Genomic DNA, 12,203 nt, shown 5'->3' with positions numbered 1-12,203 from the left:
ATTTTGCGTGCAGCAGGCACTGGTTCTCACTCGCTGGAAGATGTCAGATACGCAGAGCCATCGCGTAACAAGATTTTCCCTCTAATGGAGCTCTTGTGCAGCAGGAGCCATTGTTTTTATGGTGCAGTTGTCTTCATGGCTGTCAGAATGATCTAAGGCTGGTGGTATTTGCTGGCAGACTGCTCTAGTGAAGCTGCACAGTCTGCTCCATTCTACCCTCTTTTTATTGTTTAAATTTGAGGAATGAGGGGTTGCTTGGGACTAACTTTCTAAGCAGATTTCTTACTCTCAGGTAATGGGTCTTGGGGAGGAGATCTATTAGTAACATGACTATTTTGGGACAGATACCGGGTGGATGCAGGCTGCAAATGGTGAAAATACTCTATTTATCAGAGGGAAACAGCAGTGAAAGAACATTCATCTAGGAATGAACAGCATTTTGAAAACAAAATAACCAAGGTGACAGGCACACTACATTAGCATCAGCATCTCTCTGCCCATGGAGGGACCCTGAACTGTTCCTGTCCCACCAGCACTGTGTCACAAACTGCACTCCCACAAACTCGCTCTCATCCCAGCATCCATGCGCCAGTACAGCCTCCTGCAGCTCCATGCTCCACTGTCCTCTCCCTCTTGGCTGGAAGGTGGGGTATCCACCCGTGCATCCCAAACAAACCCAGCCGAGTCATTCCATCTAGCCCCCAAATATCTTGCTGCACTGTCATGACCTGCTTTCGAGTGTGTCTAAATCTCTACAATAAGCTCAGAACTGAAAGCATGTCCTAGAACGAGACTTTTGTAGGAGCAAACTAATGCCTTGTTGTGACGCAATGCCTCTGTGTTAAACAGCTTTGGTTTCCTTGCTGCTGTTTCCCATTGCAGACTCGTATACAGTGTATTGTCAGCCATCGCTCCTCAGTCTCCACCTGCCTATTTCTAGGTTTCTCCTTGTGCATCTGTGTTTGGGATTATTTTTTTCTCAAGTGCATCAGCATGCGTTCTCTCAGGTGGCATCTCATGATGTTATTCCTCTCTGGACTTCTGTGTTATTCTCCCTGGTGCCTACACCACTGGGATACTGGTCTGCTAGCCCTGGCTGAGAACACCATATGAACAACCAAGTAATTTCAGACCAACGTATTATGTACCTATTTGCAATAGAGCCATGCATCAGTATATTTTACATGTACACAGCCTAAAATAACTAAGCCAAAGTGTAACTTCCACCTGAGCACTCTCTGTAAAGATAAACAGCAGGAAGTCATCAGGGTAAGGTGACACTGAAACCTCTGTGTTCTTTATGCCCTCTTACTTGCAGTGCCAGTAAGTGGGACAGAAAATAACTATAAAGCTCTGGCCTTGTACAGGCAGGAAGTAACATATTTGAGTTAAGGAAACATCCTGGCTTAACTTGAGAGGTATTTCTTCCAGTTGTAGTTCATTCTTAGCACAAGAAAGACTTGGACCTATTGGGGCAAGTCCAGAGGAGGGCTATAAAAGTGATCAGGGGGCTGGAGCACCTGTGAGGACAGGCTGAAAGAGTTGAGGATGTTCAGCCTGGAGAAGAGAAGACTCTGGGGAGACCTTATAGCAGCCTTCCAGTACTTAAAGGGGGCCTATAAGAAAGATGGGGACAAACTTTTTAGCAGCGCCTTTTGCGACAGGACAAGGAGTAATGGTTTTAAACTAAAAGAGGGCAGACTTAGACTAATATAAGGAAGACATTTTTTATAATGAGCGTAGTGAAACACAGGAACAGGATGCCCAGAGAGGTGATAGAAGCCCCATCCCTGGAAACTTTCAGGGTCAGGTTGGATGGGGCTCTGAGCAACATGATCTAGTTAAAATGTCCCTGCTCATTGCAGGGAGGTTGGACTAGATGACCTCTTAAAGTCCCTTCCAGCCCAAACGATTCTATGATTTAGGTTCAAACCACTGGAGTTACTACTGAGCTGGGTTGGATCTGAACAGGTGCCGTAGACATGAATTGTTGTAGTGTTGCCCAGGCCCCTGAGCCATTCACTCAACCCCTGTAGGTATTTTTAACTTACGTTATCTTTCTTTCTTCCTGCCTCAGTCCCAGGAAGAAGTTTGTGATTTGCTGCATGCTGCTCCCTTCCAAAATATTTTGCCCAGGGTCTACATCAAAGGTAAGAAGTTGAGAGGGGAGCAGTGGACAGACTCAGGGGTCTCTGCCCAGAAGCTGTTTCTCTCCCATTTCTGCTGAGGATTAGTTCTGGCCCTGCTTCCCCCTCGAAACAGATAACTGGATATAGCCAAAAGTCAGGTGCAAACAAATGCCAAGGGTGCATTTTCTGTAGCCTAGTTACAGAATGAAACCTTAGTCAATTTGGGGGTTCTCTTAAGGTTTTAAAGCCATTTCACGGCCTCTTTAGAGAATGACAGCATGAAATGTCCATCTCAACAGGCGTGATCAGTAACAGGGACATGCTTTTGGACATGTGTGATTAAGCTGCTGCTGAGACTGCAATCGCACATCCCTCCCTTCTCTGCATCACTGGTTCCCTCATTTGCTGTCGGTTTGGCTCACTGATCCAAAGTCTCGTTGGATGGTTGCTGGGGGGCAGCTCTGAGCAAACTCGGCGGAAATTGCGGGTCTCCACTTCCTCCTCTCATTTCACTGTTTGCTGCTCGCTTGACAGAAGGAGAACGCTTGGAGGTGCGCATGAAGCGTCTCGAAGCCAAGTATGCCCCACTTCACCTGGTTCCCTTAATAGAGAGGCTGGGCACTCCGCAGGTAAGGATTTCATTGAAAGGGATGGCTGTTGAAAATTCATAGCAGTCCCCGGATGGCCTGTTGGGCCTTGGGAAAGTGATCTTCTTCTTCTTTTTTTTTTTTTTTTTCTTTTTTTTTTTTTCCAAAACATCAATCGGACAAGAAAATCAGAATCCTTGCCCTAGCAGACACTTTGAAGGGAAATCTGTGAGCGGGACCAGAGATGGTGTGCTGCTGCCTCCAGCCTGGATAGCTGGCAGGGAGCTGTAAGGCAAGCGTGCTAGAAGCCAGCTCTGAATAAGAACAACTGTGAAAAACTCTTCTTCTCCATTTCAAAAAGATGGAGAATTGCTGGGGTGGTTTGAGGGGAAACTTTGCAGGGCTGCCTCTGACTTAATCAATTGCCATCACTTTTGGGGATCCCCTTTTAGGGCTGCAGTGTGGTCCATTTTTAAGCTCATCCCTGTCAAGGAATACATCTGAGAATGGTTCCCCTCCTAGCACATGCTTAGAGCTTCAGCACATGCTTAAAATTATGGCTCCATTTAAGTGTCTTCTTGAGGTGGGTCAGCTTGGAAAAGATCTCTTGTGCAGAAATTGTGTACTGTTAAAAATATCTCCCTAGATTGATCAATGTAATGGGAAATATTTGAGCTCCATTGATATCAATAGCCAAACAAACTGCCTACTTAGTGGGGCTGATGGGATAAAAATCATTCAAAGTATTAAATCAATCAACACCCTTTTTCTGTAATGTACTGCCAAGGGAATGGAATGAACGCTCCGTTGTATGAGGTAACAGATCTGTGGCAGACAAAGTTGTTGATTTTTGTTCTTGTTTTTCTGGTGGATCAAGGACATTTTGAACTTTGCTTCATTGGAAATCATATGAAACAAAGAAATTGGCTGGATAACTGAGGGCTTTATCTTACCTTGTAGACACTTCTCTCACTTCCCATTGACTTCCTTTTAAAGGAGACACTCGAGAAAAAGAATTCACCTCTGTGTTTTTGTGTCTTTGTGTTGGTCTTTCTATCTCTCCTTCTTTCCATGCAAAATCATCATTGAAATCTGCTATTAGAGTCCACTCGTTGCTTATCCCTGCCATAGTTACAATGGTGATGAAAACAAAAGGTATTTCATGTGCTAAAAATTAATTTTTCCGTAAACTGCTCCCATATTCATCACACAGGTACAGTTGAGTATCAGATCTTTTTTGAGCTCAGATGTAAATGAACACAAGAGTCACTTTCTTAGGTGCCTGCATAGCTTCTAAGCTTGCTCCTTATGCAGTTTTGGGCATGCATTTTGGAAATGCAGTTTTGGACACAGGCCATATGGGATTTTTTTCCTGCAGAATGCATAAGTGCCTTTTAGCAGTTGTGTAGAATCTGAGCAGAAGTTGCCTGCTAGATGCCTCTCCCAAAAGGTGGCCCTATGCATTTTATATAATTACATGCTGTGAAGGGTCTGAGCCAGAGGCTGCTGTAGTTAGTGGGAGTCTATCAGTATTTGCAGGCTTTGGGTACGGTTCTTGCAAGCTGGTCAGTTAACAAGCTGTAAAAGAGGTATGGCACAACTGGATTTGTGCAATGACAGGAAAACTGTTGGTGATTGTTGTAAGTTAATTGTTTTGCACTGAGAATCCAGAATCAGCTGTTTGATAGGTGATTCATAAAGAATGAGGGGGGTCAAAGTGGTTCATTAAAGGAATCCTCTCCCTTTTAATGCTATTAAGGGTATTGGGTATTTAGTAAGGGATTTTCAAACGTACTTGTTCAGTCTGATTTTTTTCACTGGAAGTAATGGGAGCCTTTCCTCTTGAAGACAGGGAATGGTTGAGCCAGCACAGTGTCATCCTTTGACAATTTATCTCGAGAGCACCCTTTCTCTCTTGATCTTTGAAATCAATGGGGCCCCAGACTTTGAGGCAGATCCGGCCACAGGACTCATAGTTCTCCAGCTGCCTTCATCATGTTAGGTATCTACCCAACGGTAGTAGTCCTATATCAAAAACTTATGGTGATGAATTTTAGAACAAAATTCTGTCTGTGAATGTGCATAACTGGGTGGCACTACATCCTTTGAGAGCCAGATACATCCCCTTCTAGATTAAGATTTCTTCAGAAACAGTATACTAAGATCATTGGACTAGTTTGTTCTCAAAAATACCTGTTCTTTACTACATCTTATATATATGTATACTATATACAAGAGTAATGCTAATACCTAATTTATATTTGAAATGGCTTTACTTCTACTGTGTCCCCATTTTGCCCTCATAGTGTGTGCAGATGCTAATCAGTACCCATAAGAGTCTGGCGTACGTGAGAAGAGACAAAGTGTACAGCCTTTAGCTGTAAAAACAAGCTGGATAAAATACATCTTTACTTGCTAAGCAAACATATGCAAGTGCATGCCATGAAACTGGTGATATCATTCCTGTGTTAACAGATCTAGGAATCCCAGACCCAATCTGGCCTCTGCACAGCAATACAGCTTTCCCTTGATGTTTGCTATTAGTTGAACATTAATTGATCCAAGGTTCCCAGAACGTCCTTGAAATTGTGGCACAAGCAGGGATTGTAACGCTTCTAATTTCAATACCCACCAAACTAAAAATGCTTTAAGTTACTGCCAGCATAAACTGATAGTCAGGAAAGGGGATATGCAGACACATTCATTTTTTTTTAGAGTGGAGTAGAGATGACCAAAGTAAACCAAGCATAATTCATGTTCTTAATCCCTAGCCAGGACATGTGCCTGCCCGTTGTACCAGATGCTCTGAGCCCCCATCGTGATTCTGATCAGGATGACATTTTTATAGGTATTATAGGGACAGCTGGAAATGGAGCAAATGCATAAAAACTACTGAAAGCTCCAGGAAGTTCTCTGGGATAGGCAGGGGATCGGTAAATGTCACGCTTGCTCTGCATGCCTCTGCTGAAGTGGTGAGAGGGGTAAAAGGCTGTGCCTGTGGGGCCAGGGTGCTGTGGCAGCCACTCACCTACCGGGGTGAGCACGGCAGAGCTGGAGCCTCCCACAGCCACAGGCATGACTCTGACAGCACTCGGCTCCCGTTCCCTGTGTTATTTTTGGCAGTGCTGCACAGAGAAGTCAGTAATGCCGCTGGAAATGGCAAGAAATGGGGCAGCTAAGAGGCTATTGGGGCAGTGAGCAAATTCCACGCTTGCACCCCAGCCCCACTCGGTGAACTCCATAGAGTCAGTGCTCCTGTACCAGGGGGGAGGCCTTGCTTGCTTATTCAAAATCCCCGCCCCCCCCCCCCCCTTTTTTTTTTTTGCTCTGGGGCAGCAATGGGGCTGAAATGAAATCAATTTTCTTATTTTTCCTCTAGTGTAAAAGCCAAATGAACACCATCCAGATTTGTACATGTAAATCTGAGTGAGGATGTCAGAAATTCTCTATACATGTAAAGTTTCCATATCTGGAAAAAAATATTATTTGACTTTCTTATAAACCACAGGTTTTCCAGTATTAAGGTTCCAGTGGCTTCTCATCTTCCTCAGAGCTTTTTAACCCTAACTACAAAAGAAATCCAGAAAGCCATAAGCTAGCTACATTTTAAAGGGATGATGGCAGTGTCCTGGGAAGCAAAACGTCCCTGTTCTCTCCTGTTTTATTTTCATAATCTGCAGAAATCATTAAGTTGAACCCAGCAATGCTGAGTAGCACTAATATCACAGACCAGCATGCTAGCAGAATTAAGGATCAGTATTTCTGATCAGAGCTTTGCCTTCAACTTTTGTTTTCTGACGTATGTAGCTATTTCAAAAGATACTAAGGTTGGTGAAATATAATTAAGCACAGTATTAAGTCTGCTTCCGTTTGAGGGATGAGTATTCTCTGGTGGGGAGTGCCATGAGAACAGCCATCCGAGGTAAGGTTGGACCTTGCATGGGATGTGTGTTAACTCTGAAAGAGACGGGGAGACCAGGAAGCGTTAAGTCCAGCGAGAGGGTCCATCTGTATTACATCGTCACTTCTGTTTCTTTGGTTGTCCTCCTCCTCAGCAAATAGCCATTGCCCGGGAGGGTGACTTGCTGACCAAGGAGCGGTTATGCTGCGGGCTGTCCATGTTCGAGGTGATCCTGACGCGAATTAGGAGCTACCTGCAGGACCCGATCTGGCGCGGGCCACCCCCAACGAACGGGGTCATGCACGTGGATGAGTGCGTGGAGTTTCACCGGCTCTGGAGTGCCATGCAGTTTGTGTACTGCATCCCCGTGGGCACCAACGAGTTCACTGCAGAGTGAGTGTCCGTCGGCTGGCTCCGCCGTTAGTGCCGCGCACGAGCTAGCAGGGCCAGCAAGCTCCCAGGATGCCCTCAGCTGCAGTGATAGCCTCAGCTAGCGTAGATGTAGAGGGAGAACGCAAGTCCTTGATCAAAGGACTTTGTTGTGCATGGACACAGAGATGCCTAGAGAGCTTTCTATCTGAACAGCTGGGGAAGGGAGCAAAGTAAAGGGACATGCCCAAGGTGACATGCAGAAGGAGATGGGTAGATGGGCCAACAACCCAAGTCAGAGGATAGGTCCTCATCCATCTTACCCAGTCATGCACCCTGCACAGCCTGGTACTGGTGTAATTCTGCGTATCTCCTTCTGAGTTCATTTTCTCTAGGTGTATACCCATTTTCTGGGAGTAGGACTGAATCTGATTTCCCCAGGAATTCATCAAGGAAAGTTCCTGGTGCCATGGCAGGACTTCTCTTACATAGCTCTATCCTGTCATCTCTCCCCATCCCATCACCCTGTCCTTCCAGGCAGTGCTTTGGCGATGGTCTGAACTGGGCAGGTTGCTCCATCATTGTTCTCCTTGGACAGCAACGGCGCTTCGACCTCTTTGACTTCTGCTACCACCTGCTGAAGGTACAGAGGCAGGATGGGAAGGATGAAATCATAAAAAACGTGGTAAGTTGAAGGGTGAGGGCCCAAAGGACCTGAATCAGCACACTTCTCTCTCTGTTTTCTATCTTGCTTTGTCCAAACTTACAACCATGCCCGGTGTTAACCTTATTCAAACTGTGCACACTTGCAGACTTCCATCTGCGGTCTCAGCAGAGAGGCCAAGGTTTTAATTGGCTTGACAGTTGAATCTTTTTCTCCCAAAGCTTTTCCCTTCTCCCTGGGGTTGGGAAGCTGAAGCTGAGAAGCTGATATTTACAGCAACCATCCTGTGATCTCAGTGGCTTTATCAATAAGCAGCTGGGAGTCTAGACTTTAGAACGGTTAACTTAGGACCACTAACTGGCCTTGTTAATGCTCTGTCTTGAGTCATCAGACCCTATAATGAAGTGAGTCACTGGTGCCTGGGAGGTGCTAAGTGGAACTGTAACACATGTTATAGCTGCTTTGCTTTAGTAGAGGTTTCCAGCAGCAGGGCAGAGGTACTGGTACTTTCTAGCTTGTCAGATGACATTAGACTCTCTTCATCTGCTGTTTTTCTCCCTCACCATCCCTCCAGCCCTTGAAGAAGATGGCCGACAGGATCAGGAAATATCAGATCCTGAACAACGAGATTTTTGCCATCCTGAACAAGTACATGAAGTCGGTAGAAACAGACAGTTCCACGGTGGAGCACGTGCGCTGCTTCCAGCCCCCAATCCACCAGTCACTGGCCACCACCTGCTAGTGTGGACACTGACCCCCCATGGGTTGGGAAGGGAGAAGGGACTGAACCCAGAACAGCTGGGAGGGGCAAACTCGATGGCGTGAGACCTGGCAACAAAGTAAGACTGGGTATGCCTACTACCCACGAGGTCACATCTTCCCATGCAGCCCTGTTTGAGTGCATGTTCTTCTGTACCATCCCTGTGATCGGTTTTACTTGTAGCTTTCAGACTTGGGGGTGGGTGGGGGTGGGCGGGCGTAATGTGCTTTTCTTCCATGAAGTGGTCCGTTTTTTCCCTGTGATTCATCCAGTTGAACACATCACTCTGAAGCCATATTGCAGCCCCAAATGTGGGGGTTCTGGTGGAAGAGCTCCATGCTTCCATAGCACCAGGAGCCCACTCCCACCACAGAGGCAATGAGGCAAATCAACACCCCTAATGACATGTGCCACCAGCCATGGAGCAGGAGGGTCTGAAGACAAGCCCCTCTTTGGGGGGAAGAAAGGATGAAGGCGGGATATTACCTGTAGACGGGTGACACCCTGAGGATCAAGTGATGGGCGCAGAGGAGCCGTGCCGGGCTGGTCTTGGATGGCTGCATGCCTCAGGCTGAAGCTAGCTTCATGCTCTCTGCCACGTCATTGGCCTTCCTAGAGTCTGTTAAAGGGAGCTGTGGCACGTGGGTTTCAGAATAGCAATGATGTGGTCACCAAATAACTCCTCATCACTTCAGAGAGCTGGGGAAAAAAATGGCCTGGCTTTTTCCCCCGCTATGGGACATCGACTTACTTCAATGCCAAGGGTTCTTCCCCCGAAGACACATCTTCCATGGACTAAACAAGATTTCTTACAGACTATGGAAGAGGCTGCATTCATGTGAATGTGCTCTTGAACATATTAATTTGGGTGGAAATAATCACTGGTCCTGACAGGAGGCAAGTGTAGTTACCTCAAACATACATGATCTTTGATCTTCGGCCAAGGATGAGCACTGGGGTGTGTAATTTGTGTATGTTCTGGGATGCTGTTTTCCCTTGTTTTAGACAAATTGCTAGTGGCACAGCAAGAAAATATCTTTCTTCGGAGAATGGTGACTACCAGCAGGGCTCAGGAAACTTCCCATCGCTCAGAAATGATGTGATTGTTTAGAAGAGGTAAAATAAGCATTAAAAAAATACCTAGAATTTTCCAGGTTTGAAGGCATTCAGAGGGAACACTGGAGTCTGTTTCCTTTTCCCACTCAGCTAATCTAAGATCCCTGGATATTGAGAACAAATTCAGCAGGAACTTCAAGGATTTCATAGCTCATGGTCTTCCCTGCTTCCTCTCAGTAGTGTCATTGAAGTGATACAAAAGCTTGTACTTGAAATTAAAGGAGATCGAACCACATGCTCCAAGAGAAAATGATGCTAGTCTCACCACTGGCAGTATTTTAATTTCTCAGCTTTAGCCAGGTCACAGCAGATAATTGCTGTTACAGTATACAGATGTGATAACATATATTCCTTTCATGCATTTCATCATGCCTTGTAAACTGCATGCTATTACAGATGTTAAAAAGGCAGAGCCTGGGCATTTATTCTCTCAGAGGAAACATATAATTAATTAGTAGAAATGTCCCAGCTGGAATATTTTGTCTTAGGAAACAACAGCCAGCAAACTACTATTAGCAAGAGGATTTCTTGCTGAGTGGGATGAATTGATTCTCCCAGAGGCTCACCCTCTAACCCCTTGATAATCAATAAATACCCAACATGTGAAAAGTGCTGGACATTTTCACACCTTGAGTTTCCTTTAATTAGCAAGACAGAAATTTAAACTGCAGGGAGGAAATTGTGTGGCACAGTAATCTGAAAGTAAAATGAAATCTCAGGAAGTCTGGCTGAAATCTTTGAGTGGCAGGGAAGGACCCAGCGCAGCAAGGCGAGTTGTCTCCTCCATGTCGTGAGGAAGAGCAGCAGAAGAGCATCTGGGACTCGATAACACTGCAGGGCTCTTGCACTCTATTTACTTTTCCACCAAGGATGTCAGTTGAGGTTTTCCATCATGTTCCAACACTTCTACACTACTGGAGTGAGGGTATCTACAGATATATATTTTTAAAAGGAAGAGGACAATCAAGCACTTTATTTTTTGTGGAAAACAAGATACGAGGAAGATAGATCCAACCGAGATCCTATTTTTCCTGACCTAAATATTTAAGTGCTTGTTATTTTGGTATGAAAGTGTTGCTGAAAAGGTGGCACAAGTCCTTGTCTGGCTCTCAGAGCCACCTCTGGGCACAGCACAAATTAAATGTCCTACTGCATCTGACATGTTGTGGGATGTTGGAGTCTTCTCAGAAACCAGCATCAGCAAGAAGTTACAAGAGGACAAACTCACCACACGGCCCAGTTTCAGCTACCTAGACAAAATAGGACATAGTAAGTTGAATTTAAATACCTGTTTTCATCTGTTTAGGTCTGGAGTGAGTCATGAGATATTTTACCTAAACACGAATATCACTTTACATTCTTTTGCTGTAGTTTTGCCATATTAATTCTCTGAAACCCTGCAAAACACAGTTGCGTGTACTTGAAAGAACAGGTAGGTGAAATATTTGTTGCCCTCACATCTGCTGGCAAAAAAAGTACAATCCCTTCAGATTCCAAGGGATTAAATGTTTTGAGTGAAATGTCCAAAATACATGAACAAAATGTAAAGTATTTTTGACTGTAGAGTGTATGCAGATATGTTGCCTTGTTGCTCAAGTAGTATGAGATACCAGCTAGGAATAGTCTTCTGGTCTTCATTTCTGAGATGTGATGTTATTGTCCTTTTATTACATGAATGAGGCAAATAGTCTTTAGCTTCAGTTCTCTAACCCTCCTTGACAGTGTATGAGAAAGAGGTCCGGGCTTAGATTTTTAAAAAAACTCCATCAAAATGGAATTTTTTTACTCCTATCCTTTTTTTAATGTCATAATTGTTAATGGAAATAGTGAGCAAATTTGTAACAGTAAGGCTAAATAGTAACAGATTGACACGGGGTCAGGCATATTCTCCACACTTGCAGACTTTCTGCTGACTTTGGGAATCTTCCTTGCAGATACACTCTAATCCTGTAGTTTCCAGCCTTTTATAATCTGCAGACCCCTAATGTTTTTTTCCTAGGGAAATGTGGACCCCTGTCTGGATACTTTTAAGTCCACTGACTATGGGCTTGCTTTTTTACCTATATTTTCCTGCTTACTCTGAAGTAGTCTGCAAACTCCCCAGGATTTACCAGGCACCACTTGGAACATCTACTTCAAAGACAAGTTGTTGGCTCGATACAGGAATTACAGGGGGGAGAAAGGATGGCCTGTGTCATGAATGAAGTCAGACTAGGTTATTTTAATGTTCCCTCTGGCTTTGACATTATAAAATGTGACTATTGGCAGTGCACATGCCTTTCTTGGATGATGCTACCCTTGACTTTCAGTGATACAATAGAAAGGGGAAGCAAACTAGTTCAAGCTCAGCACTTCAGTGGTTTTCCTTTTAAACTCTGACAGCACTTATTAGCATTGAACAACATGTTAGTCCTTTTTCTCCTGCATTACTCCAGTCCAGTAGGTTCACGTGTGTTTGAGAACAAAAGAAAAAATAATTGAAGGTGTAAAAAACCCAAGAAAATATTCTCAAAAACTCTTGTCAAATGTACCATATTTGTATGAAAAGCTGCTTGAGTTTTGTATAATGAGTTTTATTTATGGTGAGGTATATTTACGCTCGTGTTCTGATACGGTGTTAAATTTTGGATCCATATTTGCTATGCAGCTGAAGATGATATTTTTGTTTTGTATTATT

At 44.5% G+C, this 12,203-nt stretch overlaps 1 protein-coding gene across 3 annotated transcripts in view; it reads left to right on the top strand.

The window, feature by feature from the left end:
* The window catches only part of CYFIP2 (cytoplasmic FMR1 interacting protein 2), a 45,589-nt gene extending 37,197 nt beyond the window's left edge, over positions 1-8,392 (top strand). For all 3 annotated transcript variants that reach the window (XM_009946404.2, XM_009946403.2, XM_009946402.2), the window contains 5 exons: positions 2,078-2,150; positions 2,664-2,758; positions 6,772-7,010; positions 7,524-7,671; positions 8,225-8,392. In XM_009946404.2, coding sequence (XP_009944706.1) covers positions 2,078-2,150; positions 2,664-2,758; positions 6,772-7,010; positions 7,524-7,671; positions 8,225-8,392 — 723 coding nt within the window. The remainder of the gene's footprint in view (positions 1-2,077; positions 2,151-2,663; positions 2,759-6,771; positions 7,011-7,523; positions 7,672-8,224) is intronic.
* The last annotated feature ends 3,811 nt before the right edge of the window (positions 8,393-12,203 follow it).

This window comes from Leptosomus discolor, chromosome 10, assembly GCF_034619465.1.
Source record: "Leptosomus discolor isolate bLepDis1 chromosome 10, bLepDis1.hap2, whole genome shotgun sequence".
NCBI lineage: Eukaryota > Metazoa > Chordata > Aves > Leptosomiformes > Leptosomidae > Leptosomus > Leptosomus discolor.
Note: the sequence above shows the minus strand (reverse complement) of the source record. Positions and strands in the feature narration are given on the sequence as shown.